Source organism: Augochlora pura, chromosome 7, assembly GCF_028453695.1.
Source record: "Augochlora pura isolate Apur16 chromosome 7, APUR_v2.2.1, whole genome shotgun sequence".
In the NCBI taxonomy this organism is placed as follows: Eukaryota; Metazoa; Arthropoda; class Insecta; order Hymenoptera; family Halictidae; genus Augochlora; species Augochlora pura.
In genome coordinates, this window is record NC_135778.1 from 36834623 (window position 1) to 36858937 (window position 24315).

Here is a 24315-nt window from a genome sequence, read left to right on the forward strand (position 1 = left end):
TTCACTTCTTCGCTCATGGAAAGTAACCATCACCTTATTATGGGGCGCATAACTGTCGCGTGCGACGGACAGGAAGTGAGCCGTAAAACCTATTTGTCGGCTTCTCCTTATCCAGTTTCCTCCATAACAGCCGTACCTCTTTCCTTCGTCGAGATCTTTGCCGCTCTCAAGGACAACGAGTCTCATTTTCAATGGTGCACCCACCTCAGAACAATAGCAACTATTTCCTGGCTCCACGAGCCTATTTTGTTAGTTTACAGTCGTATCAGCGTGGTACTAACATTTTTATACAAAATAGGAATGGTCTATGTTGATTATAAGAATCACGAGTCGGATCGTTCATGTCTTTTCTATTTTAATAATCTTAGCAAGTTATATGTAATATAAATGCATAAAATCCACTTTCTGCAATATAACCTAGAATTTTCATTGCAAAGCTAGCGAAAGCTAGACTTTGCATTTCATAATAAATTCGAACAATAAATCATCCTCACCTTTTTAAGAACTCTCCACCTTCGTGCGATATTAGAATACAACATTCGGTAAGGCGCGCGAGTTTAAATTTTACGCATCCATCGTTTTGCGGTTGGCTGAAGCTAATGCAATTTCATCGAATACAATGGAGAAGAGATCTCTGCAGTTCGTTCTGCGTCTCAGTTTCCAAGCCAGTCATAACTCATCTTCATTAAGGGGTAATAACGCTTGACACCAAATTAGGTACTTAGGATTAGAAGAGAAGCGAAGAATGGTCTTAACAATCTGTCTAATCGTCGGGGCTAAGTAAATGGTTGGACCGCAGTGGACAAAAATTCTCTCGGACCCCCCATCGACGGAACTCGGATGCCGATTTCCCAACAGGTGTGAACTTTTATTATTTGAAAGGGTTTGCATTATTGTTCGCAATGATATTAATAATACCATTGTTCACCCGATGCCTAGAGTATCGTTTAAATACGAATGGATTTCACGAAACGATATTTCGCACGATCGTGTTCTTCCTCGTCATCAATTTGTTATAGTTCGTTGCAGTGTTCATTTAATAATGTGCTTTAGAAACGTGCAACAGTAAGTTGTATAGGAACTAAACAAATTTCGCGTTTATCTCTCTGGACTACTCCGGAGGAACGGAAACGAGAAAAAAAAACTCGCGTGTGTTCTTTGGTTTGCGTTAGGACACTTCGCTGGTAAGTAAACTCTGGATTCCAGCATATTGAGGTTCTGTTTCTTTTTTCGAAAACAGCTGTGTCTCTTTACGAAACTATTTTACAGCTTTCTCTGTTCGAAATCTTTTTCCTTTTGTACGTGCCACGGAGACGTTACAATATTTTCGACCACCTGCGTCGGCTGCTTCTCGCATTTAAACAATGACGCTTGATACGTCGTTTGTATAGAAGCTTTTTAAATATTGTTTAATATCGGACACTGTATTTTTGCGATTGCGAAAGTTTTTCGCGAAAGTGAAGCTTCATATATACGCAATTAATATTAAGAAACGATGCATTAGGTACAGTAGGAAATTCATACAATTTTTCTAATAAATACGAGTCCATTAAAATTTCATTTCTCGTTTAGTTTTGCAAATATACTGCAATAATGAAGATTATTTCACTTTCGGTAGCACACTTTTTAAACCGTGTAATTAGGTATTATTTCAGTTAATTTATAAACCTTTTTACACATTCATAAAGATTAAAAATATTTAAATAACATGTCATCATATTGCATAATGAGTTTTATTACATCATATTACATAAGATTACATGTCTTTTTTTGCTTAAGTGATACGATTATGGCAATTCACCCTTATGAGGGATAAAGCTCTGCGACAGATTGTAAATTTAATGAGACCATTATTAAAGATTGACTGATGCAATTTCAATGGCATGGATCGTTATATTTCTAATGCGATGTTGAAAATCCGATAAAGGTTAGAAAAAGGATGTAGTCTACTTTGGGTGTAATAAAAAGGTATACGTTATTAATAATTGTAGCGTTACAGCGTTATAAACGTGTTGTGATACGTTATAAATAATTGAACCACGTGACCAAAAACGTGTCAGTGGGAAACAATCGACTATATCGATTATATTTATTAATATTTTCTTGTTTTCATCGTCGATTACTCAGGTATAAATTTTACATACTTTATGAAAAATAAATCTGAAGTCACAGTAGGATCTGAGCAATTTTAAGCAAGGGTGGAAGAAAAGAAGACAGGAAAGAAAAGAAAAGAAAAATTCTGAGCTCTGACAATGGTAAAGAATTCATAAATAATAAAACGAATGCATATTTGAAAGAAACAAGAATTAGGTATCTAACGAACGTTCCCTATACACCGAAGCAAAATGGCGTCGCTGAGAGAGCGAATAGAACTCTTGTTGCGAAAGCTTGCTATTTGCTCCAAGATGGACAATTAGATAGGAGAATTGGGAAGAAGGCAATTAAAACTGCAGTTTATTTAAAAAATTGCTACTCTACCAAGATGGTAAAAGGTAAAACTTCATATGAAGTTTTGTTATTTCTGTACAGGTTATAACAGTTATTTATTTATAAATAATATTCCATAAAAAAGAAACTAGAAAACCATGGTGCTGGACAATTTCCAAAGTGACCGATTGTTCATTGTTTAAGAAGTGTTAATTAACGTGGCCGCGATAGAAATTGTAACTTAAGGAGCCAAATAAAAGAGAAATCGAGGGAACTTCGGAGATAAGATGATAAAGCGTACGAGTCTCGGGAATCGTATATTTTAAGTCGTACGCGGACTATAGGTTATGTTCGAAAGGGTGAAAACATGCAGCGGACACGGGAGAAGGGTGTGTTTACGTGCGTGGATCGATAAAAAACGCGACCGATCGATAAGGAACACCGGAATGGCCTAAAGAATTTCAACTGGTGATGCCAGGGAACGGACCGATGACACGATCGAGAGGCATTACAATGTTGTCATAAAGTAGTAGAATACAGGTAGCCGGGGCTCTGTCAGGTAGAGCGCGCGCACTTTTGTTGTGGGTATCGCTTACAGTTAATCCGCAATCCGGAACCCACTACAATAGTGCGATGACCGACGTCATAGGCGGCGTGGGGACGCTTTCTACCCTCGAGGAGGAGGGAGAAGAAGAAGCAGTCGGCAGAGAGGAGGGGGAAGGCAAAAGGAGCAGAAGCGACGATCGGAACGGTGGCCACCGAGAAAAGAGAATATAAGGGAGCGAGAAAAGCGTAGATTCGTATCTCGCTGCGCTTCGCTCAGCTCCGTGCCGCGCACTGTCTCTCGTTCCTCTTTGACCGCCGACGCACCGCGGACGGATTCTTGATTTTATCTTCTCGCCTCGTCCCGTCTCGACTCGAGAACAAACTATTAACTGCCGTCTGCCCGCCGGATTCCGTAATTTATGGTGACGATTCTCCACTCTTGTACCTAACGCGCTACGCGGCTCATTCCTTAATGCGATCGTGTGCCGCGACATGCGTCAAATACGCCGACGTATAAATCCGAGCGGGCCGCCTGGTAGCCGGCTGGCTAGATTCTACGTTGGATCTTGTCACGCGATTTTACTTCGCGCGGTAAACGTTTATCGAGACGTCTAGCTCTCGATAGCCTTGCGCATAGTTCTGCCGATTCCACGGCGCATCCAAAAACTATACTTAACGCGTTCCGTGCCACGTGCACCACTGGCGCTTAAATGGCTGTTCAATGCGTTAAACGAATATTTTATGACAACTTAGAATCCAAGAAATAATTTCCAGAATAGATGCATAATAAGTCTGCTCCATAGTTATGTTGACAATAATTATTGTCAACATAAATCGAAACTGTTAATCGTCGATTCTTTTCATTACCACAAATGATCGTTGGTTTTTTACCAAATGATGCTTTTGCATGATAGGAGAGGTTGGTAAATTGTAGAAATTGTTCTACTCAAGATTACTGAAAATTGAAAAATCTCCGAAAACATAGGAGAAGTTTGTTCGTCAATGTGAATCATCACTTGTACTATCGTCGATGAGTAATTTAGTATTTTTGTCGTTTGTAGCCGGCCATTTTATCGGCAATCTAATGAAACAGGCTCTGATATTATACAACGGCATATACATAGTGAGATATATTTATTTTTGCTTTTCTGAAAAATCTGGAGCACGATGAGATGATTTTGCAATTTATTTATAATATACTTTGAGAGACACGAGAAGCAGCTACAGATTTAATTTGTTGGAACAATATAAGAAGTAAAAATTAATTAACACGAATATTAGGTAACAAGTATTGTATAGTATGTGTAAAAGCAACCGTATGTTTTCATTGCTCCTTGTCAGTTCGCTGAAATTATCACTCAATTAGCGTGGCGTCGTCTCGTTATTAAATCAGTCTTTCTAATTCTGAACAGTAAATGAAAATAACAGGACTGAAATTACTTGGATTTTATGCAATTTTAATTATGACTGGCAATAACATTATATTATAATAAACCAATCAATAAAAATCATCGGATAATAAGGTTAACTATAACTTATGTTACCTTTATAATTCATTGGGAAAAATATTCGCCATAAAATTCCAAGAAGTCTACGAATTTTTCTGTATTTTTCTGATGATTTATTTCACGTTTAAACAAACTAAAATAATTAGTTACATACTAATATTTACCCTTAGCAACTTACTAAACCTTAGTATGGTCCTATAAGGTTTAAAAATGTTACTTTAACCCTTCCGGTAGAAGTAGGTGTACATTAATCGGCGGTAATTCTAGCGTTAACGCATAGCTTTTTCACTAGAGATTACAAAATATCAAGACTCTCATTGTTATATATCATATTATTTTTACCATAAAAAGTTTATTGAATTCTTTCAAGCCGTTCGGTCTTATCGAGTTCGCACTCGGCTCGGCTCGAAAACCGAGTCCCGGCCCGATGCAGTCTCGAGCCGCACGAATATTCGAGTATTCGACGGCCTAAGTTGTAATCGCGCCGACCAATGGGATCCTCGAGGGCGCGGCGATACTTTGGTGGGAGGATGCAGCGGCCAATAGCGTGGAAGTGCCCTCCGTTGCAGCAATGGATCACTGCAACCGAGCCGTGTTTCTGCAACTCCGAAGCGCATCATCAGTTGCGGCCAGGCAGTAACGCGGAAGACGTCGACGCCGAATGCGAAACTAATTTTCGCGCGTATGTTTGCGGTGTGATCGCGTGACAAAGTGACACTACAGTATCTGTCTCATAGTGCGCGCCGATCGGAACATGAATATGATGATGACGATACCAATGGAATTGCAACTGCAACTGCACCAACAGATGCTGTACCATCAGCAACAAATCGCTCTTCGAAGACACCGATCAGGTTCGTTCGATACTTTTTCAACTTTGACGTGCACGGTGTTTTCTACTATTTTTGCAGTACTTTTTTTAATTCTCTATTTACATGATATTATTTCAATCGAGAATAATAGTCTGTCGTTTCTTAAATTTGTTTCTTCTGACCAAGGATGCTTGATCAATCGAATCGGTAGAAATAATTATATAATTTGTATAAATCAACTTGTCACTCGTTACACGCAACTGAGCAAAATTTAATTTATTTACGCTGTAAAGACAACGACGGAGATATTCAATTTTTGTAATAATGATAACGATTCGTCACTTTTTATCAGTATAACCATATCGTTCGTTTGAATAAAAATATACTAAATCGGTTCGGGTCTCCCTTCGTTCATTGTTCATTTTTAAACATTGACGCTTGCAATGTTAATGTTTGTCAATGGTGTACTTTATTATTCATCTTGGAACATTAATTTTTGTGGTAGTCATCCCTTAACGCATTAACGACGAGGCATTTTAATAAAATTTTGCTATAGGACGGGTGATTTCAACGATATAGAATTCCTTCAACGCGTCTATGCTAAAAATGTGACAAGTATTTTTGTGATTAATATAGTCTGAAATTTTCGAACAGTAGCAAATATATGCTACAATAAGTTAATTTATTCTTGTAGCGGACTCTTGTGTATTACAATTTGAATGAACATTGGTGCGAGCTCAGCGGCCATATTGTATCCTCCCGCGTGCTCGTTCCTCTCGTACAGCCTCCCGAAGTGTAAACACGTGCCGGTAAAGGTTACATATTATATAAACGAGTCAAGTGTATTTTTCACAACGAGGCCAGATTATTTAACCCACCCCCGGCACGGCTCGTTCGAGAAGTACCGATCCCGTGTAAAAAAGCTTTCGGTGCTTCTGTTTTCCCACGAGCCGGGAGGGTAGAGGGTGCGTGTAATACGCCGCCAAGATCCCGCGGTGGCGACACAGATCCGCGGCGACACAGATCTCTCGGGGTCCTCCCGTCCCGGAGATGAAAGGCGCCGACTTTCGGTCGAGCGGACAATCGTTATCTGGCCTAGGGAATGGCCCGGGCACCGGTGTCCTCTTGCGAGGACGAGTCGATACCCGCAATTATCCCAGTCCGGGGCATAATGCCCCCGGACCGCAGAACCGCGGTACAAGTGTAAGGTGAATCGCTCATGCGGCCAACCGAGGATCCCCTATAGATCCACTTGCAAAAAGGTGTCCTCGACGGTATTCGTGTCACCTCATCCGCGCAATTTCTTATCCTCCTTTAGCTTATCCGGCCCGGCCAGTGTCTAGGTGGACACCAAAGGACAGCGATCGCTGGGAGGCGAACTCGTCTCGCACGAATTGAGACGCGTCTCCCGGTCGTTAAGCTAGATAAATCTGTGGCGTCCGAGATTTTTTAACACTTTAACTCAACAGTTATCTCTCCGACAGGGATCTCTTCAGAAATTGTTCGGAAACTCCAGTAATCTCACGCGTAATCCTTTGAGTTGGGTTAATTAATAATCACGTGACGAGTTCTTTTGACATTATTATTTGAAAGAATATTATCCAATATTTTTAAACACAATTCATTCAGTCATTGAAGCGAAGCTGGTAAAGTGTTATGTGTAATTAATATTAATGTAACCAGTTTACCGACCTTATCTTCCGGATAGCATAATTATGATAATTTATTGTAACTATATGATAATTTGTTGAAACCTAGCGTGCAGGAAACATATGTTAAATACTATTTAGCGACGCGTGTAAATTTCTGTAGCCTATTCGCCATGAAGGCTACGATTACTATGATTATTAGTCGAATTTTCCTTCTATTAAAATTATATTATAGCTTACAGATAAATTTCAAATATTTTCGTTAATAACAAAACGAATTTTACCGCGGTTGTATAACGTTTCATTAAGCAGAGAACGTTCTTTTTAAAAGCGTATGGCTTTTTAACGAGGAACGTCGACGATGCTGGTGAATATTTTTTTTATTTGCGTTGACAAAGGATGTGTACATTTAAAAAATCAGATAATTTGCGGTAGAAGAATTTCGTGGGATTTTACAACGTTTTCAAGCGAATTCGAAACCCTGTAACACTGTATTTATACGATTTATTTTTATGAATTGCAGAAGATCTATCGAATCCAAGCACGTGGACGATGCCACCTACACCAGGCGGAGGACCTCCGCTACCTCCCGAGGTGAAGGTTGAACTGCAGAATCAGGATTTGTGGCGACAATTCCATGCCGAGACGACTGAGATGATAATCACGAAGATGGGTCGGTGAGTGCATCGATCATGCTCGTCTTTCATCGTCACCGATTTCTGTAGAGATTCTATAAAAGCTCCCTAAACTATAAACGCGCGAATTGACATATTACAAGCTTACTATAAGTCGCAGTATTAATTGCATTAGCATCATTATAAATCTCCTTTTTTTAGCTATATTATAGTACTTGTAACGAGTCAAACTCGCGATGAAACAGAATATGATTTTTATCTTTTCAATGTTTAGAAATGAAAGCGAACGAAGACGTGCGAATATTAAAATTTGTTTCGTTTGTTAGATTTATTATTTCGTTGTTTATTAGAGAAATTATTAGGACCGCAGAAATGCCGGTTATTAGGTAAGGGGTTAATTATTGCTTCTACAACAATGGTCATTAGCAATGTTGCATTGTCGTACAATATTTCTTTTCAATTGACTTGTTAAATTAGTTATAGTTTTCGGTAAAGTTTCGTCGATGTCATGAAATTTTGAAAAACTATTTTTAAAATTCAGAATCAGTATCATTGTTCTCAGAGGGTCGTCATTCAACTTCTTCCCTTTAGTATTATAGTTACCGTAATCTATCATGCGATTATCGTTAAGAACGATGAAATACGCAGGGATAATTATTCAACGGTTTCAGAATTTGAAACGCTCTTTTATTAAGGAAACGAGAATTCTTAAATATTATGTTGATTGTAAGATAGCGGGGAATATTGCCGAACACTTTCTTACCTCGAATTCCAATGGGGATGAAACGGCCCGACAGGCGCCATGCGACCATATTCTCTGTCGGTGCCGAAACCTTTGGCCTCTCCACCTGAAAAATACGATCTATCCCAACATTATTTCTAGATTTTCAATGCTTTCTATCTTCCGACAAATACCTGTCTCTGCTTCGCAAGATCCACACGCTTTTCATTAACATCTACGAGCTCATTGTTAAGACATTTTATGCGTGCAATCTGTTAATTATTCAACATCAAAATTTGCAACGATATATTTGTTTTATATATTTTTATTCATCTATTCTTTGCACTCGAGTAGCGACTCTGCGGCGCCATTAAAATGGTTTCAAAATTATTTTTATACATCGCCAAAGCTTAGATTTAAAAAATTATATGAGTCACGAGACTCGATTTTATATCCATAGAATGAATTTTGTTATATAAAATAGAGATACTGGAAGTCGGAAATATTATTTTAAATTTGCAGTTGAAACGACTTCGAAGGGTTAAAATATCGCGAATATTGAAATTAAAATATCGTGAATATTAAACTTAAATACCGCAAATATTGAACTTAAAATATCGCAAAATATTAAACTTAAATACCGTAAATATTAAACTTAAAATATCGCAAAATATTAAACTTAAATACCGTAAATATTAAACTTAAATACCGTAAATATTAAACTTAAATACCGTAAATATTAAACTTAAATACCGTAAATATTAAACTTAAATATCGTAAATATTAAATTTCAATATAAAATGTAATATTATTATTATCTGTACGATATTCTGCACAAACGCGTTTTCTCGAAGCGTGCGATGGTATCGTTCGTCGAAGATGAGTCAAAATCGTCGAGTGCAAAGTTTCCGTATGGAATACCTACACGTTTGTCGGTGGGGCCAGGCAAACGGGCAACGGGGCCCTTAACGAGGAATGCTTCCGAGCGACGACAGGCCGATTAGTTTCACAGAAGGTGGTCAAGAAAAGTCGTAAAAGTAAGGTCGTGACGACGTGTCCGCAGCTATCGGCGCCACCGATCTTCCGAATCATTTCACGAAAGCAGATTTGCGGGAATAGTCGTACGACCGGACGGATGCAGGACGAATCACTATTTCCGGCGCACCGGAAGCGATCTAGCTACTTGTCACTCTTCCCACAGATACAACGGCCTACCCTGTCGTGGTTATCGCGCTTAAGATTACGGAGAATTTTGCGTTGCTACCACGTTCGATAACGGGGTTGATGCCGATCGAGATGTGGCAGGGGACACGAAAGACGCGAAATGAAAGACAGAATTTGAGTGACAAAGACTCGTGGGTGAAGGGAGGAGTGGGGGACATTGAGTTGTGATTAAAATTGAAGCAATCTTCAATTTTTTATTTTTCAATAACTTATCATGAAATCATGTTTTTGTTTCAATGGAAACTTCCGATTGCTTTCGTTCTTAATTCGTTGCTTTCTATTCACGTCTAAGAATATAGTTAAATAAATATTTCAGTAACAACGGCTCGGTTGAAAAATATGTTACCAATATAAAAAGCTTTATGGTTTTTTTTAAGTATTTATAAAATACCTTGTCAATCTTCTGAAGTTTAAAAAAGAAATAATACAACGTTATAAATTTGGCAAACGAGTGACACTAATTTATTTCATTGCTTAACCTTCTTGCTCATTACGAGATTTTTGTGTGAATAATATTTTATTTCATGTTGTTTATAGAATACATAATATACATTATTAAGTGCAATTTTTTAACTTACTGAGAAAAATTCAACGATCTTGTTAGAACAATAGATCGTATTAACATTCTATCATAAAATCATGATCTAAAATCGTATAATAATAATAATAATAATAATAATAATAATAATAATAATAATAATAATAATAATAATAATAATAATAATAATAATCGTAATAATAATATTGCAATGATATCCCCACATCTTTCAGACGTCGTCCAAAATGATTAATTTGTCAGGATAAAGAATAATTAGCAAAAGAACATTTATACATATTTCTATACAATATGCAGTAAATAAAATAAACATCGTTTACTACTAACGTTACGAAAATATAAAAATGCTTACGGCCGAATGACCGGTCAACAAAGTATTAAGATCGCTCGAACACTTCAGCGATTCTCTGGAAACGTCCGAAAGCGACAGTGTTCGGATAATACGGGGGCGGTCCCATAGTTTATAACAGTAACAAAAGGTGTACGGCGGTCCGCACATTCGTGCCTTCCGGTCCGACGGCGGTTCCTGCGGCTTTGCGAAAGGCACCACGTGCCAACCACGTGTACACATAGTTCGCCTCCGGGGCCCCGTGGCCATGCCGATGTAATCAGTATTCCGTGACACGATCGACACGTTGGCTCTCTCCTTCGGTTCCACGAGCCTCGCCCAGACGCGATTTTTCTGTCCTCTTTTCCTATCACCTCGCTTCCTCCCTCGGTTCACTTACCCCCCACGTTCTCGTTCGCAGGCGACCTTGCGTCACCGATGAATAGCCGACGGGAAACGTGCGTCCCAGAAGCGCAACATGGACCACCTCGGATCCCCCGCCCGTTTTCTCTTTCCGCTTCCTCCTCGCCCTCGCACCCCGGGCCCCGTCCTCTAAGCGGAGCTAATTAATTTCACGTTCCGCTGTGATTCGCCTGTTACAGATATCCTCACGAGCGCGCTCGGCCGAGGATACAAGTCCTCGTAAAACGGCCCCCTTCCCTCTCGGCAAATTACCGTGGCATTCTTCTTCTGATACGAGACAAAGGATTTCTTTTTTTTTTGTCCCGCGCAACGATTGTCTTGCCGAAAAACGTTTTACACGATCGGGTACAATGGCTCGTTTGCACAATGCGAACCTGAAGAATTGACGGAACATCGTTACGCGGATTTACTGGCGGACTATCGGTTTCATATATTCGATCAGAATTGTAAATATAAAAATGTAAAAGAGGTTAGATTTGAATGGAATTTAAATTTGAAATTTCATACGGTATATGATACATTAATTATTGATGGAAATTCAATGGTAAGGCTTTTGCGGTTCCGATTAAATAAAAACGTAGTTCCATGGGTACTCGTGAGATTGGCAATGAAACGAAGTAATACCAGTTAACCCCTTATCGTGCTGAGTCAGACTCGTGACGGAGATTTCTTTCGTGACGGAAATTTGATTCTCTTGACTATTTAAATATCTTCAATATTTAAACAATCGAGTAGACGTAAGCGCGCGATAAATATAAAATTCTTTACTTTGATTTTAAATATAAGAAGGATTCTAATCACAGAAATTGTAAAGAAAATGTTACGGCAAGGGATTAACTAAACGTACAGAGCTTCGAATTAATTAACATTCAAACTAATACGAATTTCCATAAATTTTATCGTTTTTTAATGTTCATCAGCTCGGATAAATTGTGTTAAGATCTCGTGAACATGGTTGAAAACAATCGGTTCCACAATTTTTATCTTTTTAAACTCTGCGATTGGAATGAAAATAAATAGTTTAAACGCTGTCTTGTTATTCTCGTAAAGCAACGCGGTGTTTTTAGTGTTAAAAAGTACGAGGGCTAGATCTCCTAATCGACTTGCGGGCTCTAAAAAAAGGTATTTATACCAGGAGATCACCGTGCAGAGCGTTCACAGATTTTGTTTACAAGGCTCTGGTGCGGCGCCACGTGACTTCCGATCGATGTAATCTGCGAGATGAAAGGGAAACGGGGCGCGTGCTGCGGTTGCACGCGGCGTATGGTGTATCGCCGTTATTACGGCATTATCTGGTGATTCGATAATCTCGAGAGGCTTTTTAAAAGGACCAGACGCGCTCGAATCATCGGCGCACGGGCCTTCTTTCCAGCAGCCGTCGCGACGGCGTAATCCTCCACTTACAGGGGCGCCACTTTTAGTGGATTCAACAACGGAGGCATGGCGTCGATCCTCTTTATCGTTCACGAGCGCGTCTACTCGAGGAAGTCCTTTTTTTGTCGCCGCGTTAAACAAATCGCGCAGGAGTCGGCCAGTTCCGTCGAATTCACTGGAAAAGCGACCAATATCCTACTTCCGTTATTATTATTATTATTATTACTAATATTTTTATTAACCGGGGATCGTGAATCCTTAATAATGATAACAGAGCTAGAAGACCGATCGTTTTTACCTATTATTATGAACCAGGGATCGAGAAATTGACGTAACTTGTAGCAGATCCCTTTTGCAAAGTGTTTTCTTCTTTATATGATATAGCAAAGCTATTGAAAATAGAACTTACAATTGTAAGAGACGAATTTTTTCTTTAAATTTTATCCAAGAAATTCGAGATTGTAATTCGAAATGTTATTCAATGAATAGTATTACAACAGTATTAAACAATTATTAAACTCAAATTATAGTTTGAATATATTACTTGTTTCTAATATTTACACAAAGTTCCTCAGTTCAAGGATTGTCTGTGTTCTCTATATTTTAAATACTAATATAATATTAATTTGCAACCAATTTTTAGTCATTATCTAATAAACAATCTAAAATCTATTATCACGTAAAGAAAGATCCAAATTGCAATTACAAAAATTTTATTACGTTTTAAAAGGTGCCCGAATATTAATTGAATTCACTTTATATATGCCATAGATTATGTATATCATAGACCTGGCTTCGAATAAATTACGCCTACAGTAACAAAGAAGAAAGTTCAATGAAAATGACAGTAAAGGGTTCGATAATAAAAGTAAGAGTCCTGTGAACGTGAAAATATTAATAGTAGTTTTTGAAACGGTAAATAATAAATGGCGACGGTAGCTGCAGAAATCGTAAAGAAGATTAGCGCTATAGGCCGCTATTAGGGGTGAGATTGAACAAGTGCTCGCAAAACCTGATTCACAGGAGTAACTCGGGCTTTCCACTGCTAATTACGTCCATCTAGATGCGCATCTTTTGTGGATTTAACTTTAAAATACCAAAGAGTCAGGTACTACTGTTGACGGAGGTTTAAGTGAACCCTTTTAAGTTCCACCCCTAATGACTTTTGGCTTTGGCAAGTGCGCGTGCACACGGTTTCGAACGAAAAGCTGACTTCTTATTGCATCGTCCAACGTCGGTTCTATATTTATATTTTTTCATAGGTTAAACGAAAATGCGAAAGTCACTACAATGATTTTTAGGAAAAATTATAGAAAAATACTATAGAACGATATTATAGACTTTTTCTGTGCTGTTATTAACATTTAAATATGCTAAATAGTTTTCAAAGAGAACAAGATATATTATTCCGATTTCTTTGATAGGTTAAAGGTAGAATTGGATCATGCTTTATTGAATTATTTACTGTCAGTGCTATTCTTATAGAAAAATACATCATTCTATTGAAAATTCGACTTTGACCTCTAAAACCGTGGATGACAAAGGACAACGATTTCCTTATCATCGAAGCGAACCAAAAAATCCAAAGTAACATCCCCTATTGGTCTCGTCACAAAGCATTTACCATAAATATTTTCAGCAAAATTAAAACAACTTATTTTATAATAACCTATTTAACTCTTATTATTATTATTTCACGTCGAACTTTTCTATTAGCTAGCAGTTCCAGCTGCTTCTGTTTTATTAAACAAAGACGACGAACGTCGGCGTTTGTTCTCCCGTTGTTTACGTTCGTTTCTTTCCGCAACTTTCGACGGGAATGAGTAAAAGAGGGTTGGAACAAAGCGGCATCGGGAAATCCGCAATTAGGTATGCAAACGGTCCGAACCACCGGAGATTGACTTTCGCAGGTTTACTCACGGGATTATCCGCGAGTTTGAAATGTTTACACGAGGGGTAGAGAGAAAGAGAAAGATAGAGAGGAAAACTAACTGTTGGGATCGAAAGATAACGGCCGTGATGCACTTAAAGAGTCGCAGGAAGTGAGAGGAGCCTCGGCGTCGCTCCCTCGTCGACGCCCACTCGTCTCCGGGACGTTAATGACTGGGAATTTTCTGTCCCTTCGTTCCCCGTGTTCAGTTTGCTTGTGCTACCTGTGCGGAATATAAGTTTAACGCGACGCCGGCGACGCGCCAAAGGATTCCGTGGCCGCGTTTTCGGACGCGCTTGTGCCGACGGTGAAACGATTTCGACGTAGACGGTCACAGTAATGGCGGATGGCGTCTGTCAATTCGTTTCTGACGATGATGCATTTGCATGACAGAAATACGTTGTACTTATTGTGAAATCCATGCAATATTTATAACCTGAAAATTAAGATTTACTAGATATTTTATTCAAGCTTATGTCATAGAAAAAATATATTATATTAGGTCAACCGCTAATTTCATTTTATTCGCGACGTATATTTCTCAAAAATGATATTCATAAATCATGATGCCCAATCATTGGGCATTTTCTTTGTGTCCGCTTTGGGACTCGACAATTTTTAAATACGCTAAAGTTCGGGTACCTGAATTTGAAATTGATCCTCGAGAATTTTCGGGTAGCCGAAATTCTGAAAGCGGATTTGGTAGTGTTCATTAACCCCTTGCTGTACCATTTTCTTAACTGCTGTGATTAGAATTTTTTTCGATCTCACTAATTTCGTCGAAGAGAAAGGAAGCTCGTATCTACTCGAATGTTTAAATATTGGTAACAAGAGAATCGAATTTAATTCCTACTTAATCGAATGGATGAATATTTATATTTAATTGTTCGAAGTTTCCACCGCGAGTCCGACTCGCTAAAGTACAACATAACCTGACATAACCTCACTCGCTAAAGTACGGCAGAGATATTTTAGAAAAATATTTGAAAGTAATTGATCAGATATTTAAAAATAATCAGTCAAATATTTTAAAATAATTCAGAAATATTTTAAAATAATTCAGAAATGTTTTAAGATAATTCAGAAATATTTTGAAGCAATTCAGAAATATTTTAGAAATAGTATGTCGGAGAATCAGTGCCTAATTCATGCGTGCTTTCGTTAGATAGTTCGTTCGGGGTTTCTCCTCGGACAATTTAACTTTCGACAAGTGTACAGTAAAAGCGTATAGAACAATTCTTGGGGTAGATAATAGACAATTAGGAAAAGCTAATGAAACGTCCCCCGATCCCATTTTAGAGTTTCAGGTAGCCGATTTCGAGACCCGATATGACTTCAAAACGTGAAAGTTTCGAGTCCCGAAGCCGTCCCGACGCGTTCGATAGCAATTCCGAACCGTAATTGTGGGAAACCGCGCACTCTTAATAGCATATATGTAACATAAATTAAGTATTGGGAAATCAAAATATACTAAATTATAATATATATATTTAAGTTGTAAGATGAAAATTATTAGGGGTAGAAATTTCTAAAACTGCAATTACCACGTAGGAATGTTGTTATTACAAATTGAATAATAAGTTGATAATAATGAATGTGAAAAAACAATGTGTATGATTAAAATGAATATTGAGAAGATATTACAATCTTGTTATTAACAATCGTTGCCGACTGGGTACTTTGCCGACTTTAATTATAAATTGACATTAATACAAAGTAAATATAAGTAATTAATTGATTATATTATGATATATATTTTACATAATGTTATTTAACACGTTGACTCCGGCGTGCATCACCAGTGCGTCACACGTGTCTTTCCCACGAGGCGGCGCATATTTGCTTATTTTGTTTCTATTTCACAAAACACAGCTAGTACAAAATAAATTTACATTATTTTATCTCAACGTGATAAACAAACATCCGCTAGTAAATTCAATATTATATCCTTAACATAATTATTTAATTTTTGTAAATTCCGGGCGTCGCCTCACTGAGAAAATCGTGACTATCGACGTCAAAGTGTTGACTCAAACGGATCTAAGAGAATCCTTCGATCCCCGATTTAATGTGCGCATCATTTCGTTTCAGACGAATGTTCCCGTCCATACAGCTGTCGATCAGCGGATTAGAGTGTCGCGCCCGATATTGCGTTCTCCTCGAAGTAGAACCAGCGTCTGATCGTCGCCACAAGTACGTCGGCGGCGGTGCCGCCTTTGAGGATGGTTGCGGGGCGACAGCTAGGGGATGGACATCGGCTGGTCCAGCGGAGCCTCAGCCGAGGATCGATCGAAGGATCTACCTGCATCCGGATAGTCCTGCCCCCGGCGCGCACTGGATGCAGAATCCCCTAAGTTTCAACAAGCTTAAGCTGACCAACAATGCCGTCGATCCTAAGACCAACGTGAGTACTCTTCAGCTACCGTGATACACGTCGTCAACCGTTTCCATTTTCTGCAAACATTCACGGACATACAATTTTCCGATGTCCAAAGTGTCAGGCTAGATCTTTGCGTCCTTGTCTAGTTTTATCGAGTCACCAGGAACTGATTGATTTCCAAGATCAAATCTTTATGGAATTAATTGAAGCATTGTCTGCTCGTACTGTACATTAAAACCACGACTTAGAAAAATGCGTATAACATAATTAATTAATTCTGAATATACAGAGTATTTCGATGCAGTTTGATAAGGTTTAATAACAAAAGTTTTATAAAGAAAAGATGGTAATTACAAAATTCATGAAGAAGGACACTATAAGAAATAAAAGCATTATTCGCAGAAAACATTGAAAAATTAAACTTTCCTCAAATACGTCATTGTTAATATTCACAATGACTAAACGCTACGCCTTGGAAATATTAAAACCGGTAGCCACAGTTTCGGAAAAGGCGGAGAACGGCAACACATATTGTTCGGCGATAATCGTTATCGTAGCCCATGGAGAGACAGTTAAGCATCTTGGGACGGTTATCGAAGGGCCGGCCCTTTGTTTCAAACATCGACTGTTTTTCGAGCACGCCTATTTCCACGGAAAGGCTCGAAGTAAACGCGCGCGGAAGTCCGGGAAAAGGAAACCGCCGATTGGCCAGAAGCGGCAGCAGGCAGCTCGGCGTTCCATTTATCTAGATGCTCCATGTTTGGACAGGCCGGCATGTCCTTAAATGCTCCTTCTTTCCCTTTCTTCGCGTGCGTCTCTGGTTTCGACTTGTGCGCTCGCGTCTCGTCGCTCGGTTCGCATGCGGGAGGTCGCCACACACACGGATCCACCCTCTTAGCCTGGCTGCTCTCACTTCCGATATGCTCTCGGCTTGGACAAAAAAAAATATACGGGCCGCCTGTTAGAGGTTTCCGAACGATATCCTCGTTTGAGCCAATTAGCACACCGGCGAGCAGATTTTTACGAAACCTGTTCTTAATAGCCTGATCCGCGCTACCATGTTCCAAAAATAAGAATCGATGTTAACCTGTATGCAAAGTGCATTCTGTTATTTGAGCTGATCAGTAGCCAAATTGATCAACTTTTTTTAGTGTCGATGATTTTTATTAACTATTGTCTATTTATATTCGGAATTTTTCTTAATTTCGGCTTAGCGTTATGAAGTAGCTAACATTTCTTTTAGTGTTGGAGTAGTAGTTTCCTTGCTAACATACATATTAGACAATTTATTATTACTCGATTACTACTACTTTTTGTTAGTATTAATACTATTCGTATTATTTAATTATTATTGAAAATTTTCGTAATAGTATATTTATATTTTATATATATTTTAAAGGAAATTATATATCTATATATACTTTAAAGGAAATTATAAAAAGCAGTGTATGTTCCATCGTTTCTCTCTACTTGTTTGACGTACTTGCAATTTCACATCTTAGTAACAAAGATCTGCTAATTCTCTTAATTTATGCTCGACCCACCCCGAAATATTTGCCCTCCTCTATTTGTCCCTTCGGCCTTTCGCAGTCCCTTAACACATGTCATGCTGTTTCCTCCTTTTCATCACGTACCTTACACTTCCTATCTGCTCTATCTCCAAAACTTGTTTATGCTTCGCTCCATTCCCACATCTGAATCTATATTATTTTCTTTTTCCGTTGTTCGTATCGTTTTTTAGTTATTTAGCATGTCTGTGCTGTTATTCTTTCTTTGATCTTCATCCTTATCCCGTTCTAAAAGAAAGACGTCGATATCTTGCTGTATCATAACCTCTACAGTTACGATGATCGATTGTAATAAAATACATAAATTAACGGTATATTATTTATATTATATATATTATAATGTTAAATATTAAACTGTTTATTATACTGTTATTTCTCTATTTCCGCTGTATATTATACTGTTATTATACTGTTGATTATATATGTATATTATACTGTTAAATTATACACATTATTACAGTCGATTATATATATATTACACTGTTATTTTATATATATTGTTACAATCGACTATGTATATTATACTGTTAATTTATACTGCTCATCTACATTTAATCGAGTACTTAAATACTGAAGACAAGAGGTTAGAATTTGATTTAAAGTATAAATTGTTAATATAATCTATCATTAGATTTACAGAGCACTAGGAGCAACTATCTGAAAAACATATATTTATTCAGATTTCTATAATAGTATAAGTGAAGAAAAGTGAACAAATTCCCTTAAAATTTCAATGGCCGTAAATGAAATAATTTGGGTCACGTGATTTCGATGCGCGCCACAAACCCAGTGCTATTTTAGAAGGATAAATGTTTGATGCCGTGGGCCACTTGCAGCCACTTTCGTCCCTTCGGCGTGAATCGGGTCGCAGACCAGATTCTCCGCTTAATGGGTTGGTCCCCGCTAAACGGCGGGGCCTTGTCGAATTGGCCGAGGCGAGGAAAACTCGGGCTCGCCCGTACACGGAAGCCCCCGGCACCGGGGATTAAAATCTAGAAAAGGGAAAAGGTCGACGCGCCGCGCGTACGTTCTTCTTCTTCTTCTTCTTCTTCTTACCTCTCCCGGGGTGTGGAAGAGAGAGGAGGACTTAAGCTACTCAAAACGGTGCCGGGGTACATCGGTTTCGGGCGTTGTCCGTGAAGAACGGAGATTAACACGCTCCACGACACCCTGTAATCGATATACCTCCCTTTTTCTCTCGACGAGTGGGTTTGTTTACGCCTGACAGAAATGAATCCCGACAGCTGGCTTTCCGAGCACGCCCGTCTCCCAGTTCCTTTCGTTTTCTCATGAATATCCAGGAAATTACTTCCGCGGATATGCGCCGCCTCTCGAGCGCCCGTGAAAACCGCGCGAACGGCCAATTATTTCAACCGAAGGTTGCCCGTGTCACAGCGATTTTCGTCCTCGACGCCGCTGTGATAATTACCTGGAAATCTTCGGCGAGGCTCCTGCTTTTCGAGCGCGTATTCCCTTTGCTAACCCTTTGCTGCACTTCGCTGAGATTTCTAGTTGAAATTGGATCGAAACTCTGTTTCCTCGTCATCAATAATTAAGCATTCGAGTATCTAAGCATTAAAGTTAAAAATATCAGTAATAAATACCAATTTTCATTTTTGTTAAATTGTTACAATCGTCGCTTTTGTTTTATTAAAGAGTCGGGTGCTTTTATCCCTTTTGACACGTTGAGTGCCCCGTCACGTAGGGATGACATTAATTTCTGACTAATTTTCAAAATTCATTTTTATTATTTATTCGAAGAATTGAATTTGACTAGGAGGTTAAAATTCCATCTATTAAAATGTTTAATTCGATATTAATCTATGTTAACCTGGATTTCTCTATATAAGGTTGATTAACTTAGATATTTTCATAAAAAATGTACTAAAAGATTAATACTTATGATATTTATGATATATATAATATTTATAGCATCGTTTGAAAATTATACTCTACCATGCAGACAATTTAAATGAAATTCAACGAAAGTCCAGGTGCATAATTAACGAGACGATGCACTCGAGACATCGATAAGACATTTCTGTCGACCGGAACGTTCGTTAATTTTCCATCGGGCAAGTATCGAATGAATACGCCGACAGAGAAACACGACCGGCGAGTTTCTCCTTTTTTTTTTCCACCGAGGCGGCGAAAAAAGAGAGATTCCGTTCGGAGTGGCCGGCGGCGCGCGGGGGAGAGAATTTTATTAAATTCGTAATTAGTTTGAAGAATCGGATAAAAGGGTCGCCGCTTCGTTCGAGATAAGTTGGCGCCTCGGTAAGAACGCCGACGACGGCGCGGCACAGACGCGATTCCCGAAAACCAGACTGGCCCTTCAACCTTCCCGGAATCACGCGCCCTCGGCCTATTCAAAAACCGCCGCGCGCGATGCAAGAAAGCGGGAACCTTCGTGCCTGAGATCTTTTTGCCGTTCGTTCGAAGCGCCAAACTGTGGATCGACACCTTCCGCAAGACTATCGAATGTCAACGTTGTACAGTCCGGAACAAATGCAAATATTAATTCCACTATTCTATTGAATTTCAATTGTTTTCCTGGAAGCCAAATTTTCAAGCTGCGCGAAAAATAACTTTTCAATCTATACGGTCGCGTTCTCCATTTTAAAATTCAATTATCGCGGAACTATAAATTATCGGGGGAATTTCTTCGAAATCGAAACAGTTTTTTGTTTAATTGGTACAACAAAGAGCGATGAATCTGTCGTCTTTGTGTCAACAATACCAAGTATAATTATAATAATATCAGTGTAAATTATCATGCTATGATATTTGACAAAGTAGTCTTTATTTTGTATCCGAACTGACAAATACTTATACCATACGTTTTATTTATATTGCAGGTGGTACTAACATCCATGCACAAATACATTCCACGCATCTGGATCATTCGTTGCGACGATGCGACGAGGATGAGCGATTTATACCGACATCCCGCTTCATCCTTTAAATTCAGCGAAACGGAGTTCATCGCAGTGACCGCTTATCAGGTGAATATCTCTAAATTAACCTGTATATTTAACTGCATGCATTTTGAACGATTCTGTGGTTGTAAGTCAAATCGTTGTATATTATTATATATTATATATTTATGACATATATTATTATATATTTATGGTATATTATTATATATTAGATATTTATTCATAATATACATTATAGGTATATTAATCCAAGTTCTTGAATTGTTTATTACTCTGTTTATTCTCTTTGTATATTCTTCAACAAGAATAATTAGTATTAAAAACCCCCTGAGCCATAATATCTTAAAAATGGCCAAACTGAGATACGCCATTTTTCCTTTCAACCACAGAATCATAGTAACGTAAATACGAAGTAGAAATTCGCAAAATTAATTTTATTGTCTCTTGCAGAACGAGAAAATCACCAGACTGAAGATCAACAACAACCCTTTCGCGAAGGGTTTCCGGGAGACCGGGCAATCGCGATGCAAGCGAAAATTCCAGCAGACGGAAGAAGGCAGATCGAACCGTCTCGAGGATGACGAGGGTAACATGTCGTCGGAGTCCGAGTCGCACAGAACGAATCACGTGGACGACGTCGCTCAGAGACCGAACACTGCGTCCAGCGAAACCGGAAGTCTCGACGACAGCGGCGCCAGCAGCTGCGGGGACATCAGTCAGCCATTGCCGGCCATGATCAATCAGAACTTGTTATCCAGAGATGCGGATCGCGACGCGCAACGTCGTCTGCATAGACCTTGGGTCGACTCTACACCGCAATTTTCCTCGACCTCGTCTACGAGTCTCCACAGACACGAAAATCTCTTGAACCTTCCGGCGCACTACTTCCGGTTGCTTCATCCTTCCATTATGATGCAACAGGACCTAGCCAGGTTACGGTATCAAAATGTGCCTCGATTCTCGAGGCAGTATTAGCGATAGCAGTTGGTACATCATTGTGAATAGATATTTGGAACTGCAGATCGGATGTTGTCGAATATTTTAATAAAAATATATTAAAGTATACTTGAATAAAAATATTTTGAAGTATTGCTACATTAAAGTATACTTTAATAAAAATATATTAAAGTAAATTTTAATAAAAATATGACGTGATAGGTATGTTGCATATATTTAAGTTGCGTTATACATATATGAATAAACAATCACAAAATCGCCCTTAAAATGTGGAATCGCAACAAAAGTAGTTTCATTTGTTCATTGTATTTGTTTGGTATTCTATATTTCTACTCTATATCATAATCCTACCTATTTCTCTGTTATCACCATTATTATTATTATTTATATTATTATTATTATTATTGTTGTCATTTCGTTTAAAGCAGATTGTTCAAGCGAGATTGCTATGTTCCAACGACTGAATTATATCGTGTCTGCAGTATCCTGATATTCGTGCACAACGGTGTCGTCCTCCACCTCGTTGAACATAGATTAATTGTATCATTAACTCTGTTAATATGAATAGAAATATTGTCCGTCGAGAATTTCGTTACCGTGGACGATGAACCAAAGATTTCTTATATTTAGTGATGATAGATGACCGATCTAGCATGCGGACCGACCTAGTTCTATGATGTAAAAATGTGAAAGTCAGCCGATGTTTGGATGGGTGAAATGATAGTTTCGAGAGCGAGTACCGTGGAGCGGAGAGGATGAGTCTGTATTTTATAACACGAAGCTTTCGAGTTTGGCTCGAAAATAGGCGTTTCGAAAGGGATACGCGTCTGGTAGATGTACATACGATGATTATGAGAGCGAACGAGCTTTTAACAAAACGCGCGGTGCCTTTTCTCGACAGTGTCTTTTAAGATGTCGTCGCGAGTTCGATGTTAGTGAGATATCTTCGGTGACGAGAAGCGACCAAAGATGTTTTGTAATAAGTTATACTTCGAAAAGTTATCGAAGACGATCTGTTTTTCTCGTCGAAGACAAATGTCGTAATCTAGTGCCTGAGAAGAATTTATAATTAGTGCCTTGACGTGCTCGTTCCTCCGCGCGACGAATATACATGGAAACGGATTTGCCAGTATTAAACGCGGTGCACTGTCTTTACAATAATTGTTAATCGATCATACGTGTCCATTGGTTATATCATATATATATATATATATGTATTTTTACAAGTAGATCCTACGTATCAAGTTTCGAGAATGTTTAAATAGTTTTATCGACGATAGCGTTACTTAAGATGCATAGTTTAAGGAAACCGACGACTTTTTATCCGTATTATCGTTTTAATAAATCACATTTTACACCAATTTTGTAGTTTTACTTCTTCTGCGTGTTGTAATTCTTACAATTCCCAAACGTTTCTATCCCTGTTAGAACATTAAGAAATTATTGAAAGATCCTTTATTTAAAAGGTATTGCTAAATTTTCTTTTTTGGTATATGGCATATAAATCTAAGAATAAATTCGTTATAATTAGCTTATGTCAGCAGTCTTCTGATACTTTTCGTATTCGAGTCCGTCTTCGTCAAGAACGCCACGAAGTAGCACAAAATTGCGTTAGCAAACAACAAAGCTGCTTGCATTATCACGGTTTATAACCGAGTGCAATCCGATTCTCGGCTTATCTGACGAACATTGCGCAAGCAAACTGAGCGCAATATACATATATTAAACCTCCGGAATGTGGGTCAATTAAAAAAGAACCTCCAGCTGCCAAGTGTAGCTCTGAGCTTGCTACAAATATAGAAAAGGCGCTAAACCAAACAAGACATAAACGTGTATCTATATGACTCTATAAATGACTCTGTAAGTGACTATAAATGACTCGATAAATAAATTAAATTCAGCAAAAGATAATGAAGACGATCCAGAGCTATAATGCATTATTAATTATATTATTATAATTATATTATTAATGGCTTTGAATAAAGGCTTTGTATGTCTAGTTAAAATGGCACCGACTGTAAGGGGTTAATCCTTTTTTATAAGTAAGTCAAGCTGGTCGGAGTTAATTCTCGTTGAGTGAACAGTAATAAGATAATAATAATAAAATAAGGGGAAAAAAATGAATTAACTCTGTTCTAAGGCTTAGATATATATAATACGAAAATATGTTTTAATTTTATATAGAAATAAAATAAATTGCTTTGGTAGCTGAGGGTAGACATACGACAGCAACGGGTAAAGTTAGACGATATTCTAACTGAAAACTATATTATTAACTTTAATCCCACAGCACGTATTCGGTATTAGAAATGTCTGCCTCGTGATCTATCGTTGGATG

At 38.3% G+C, this 24315-nt stretch overlaps 1 protein-coding gene across 1 annotated transcript; it reads left to right on the forward strand.

The window, feature by feature from the left end:
• The first annotated feature begins 5112 nt into the window (after positions 1-5112).
• LOC144472405 (T-box transcription factor TBX6) lies at positions 5113-23285 on the forward strand. Its single transcript, XM_078185456.1, has 5 exons — positions 5113-5335; positions 7466-7619; positions 16225-16537; positions 20940-21086; positions 21471-23285. Exons 1-5 carry the CDS (start codon positions 5236-5238, stop codon positions 21993-21995), a joined length of 1239 nt encoding a protein of 412 aa, XP_078041582.1. The 5' UTR covers positions 5113-5235; the 3' UTR covers positions 21996-23285.
• Positions 23286-24315: the final 1030 nt, after the last annotated feature.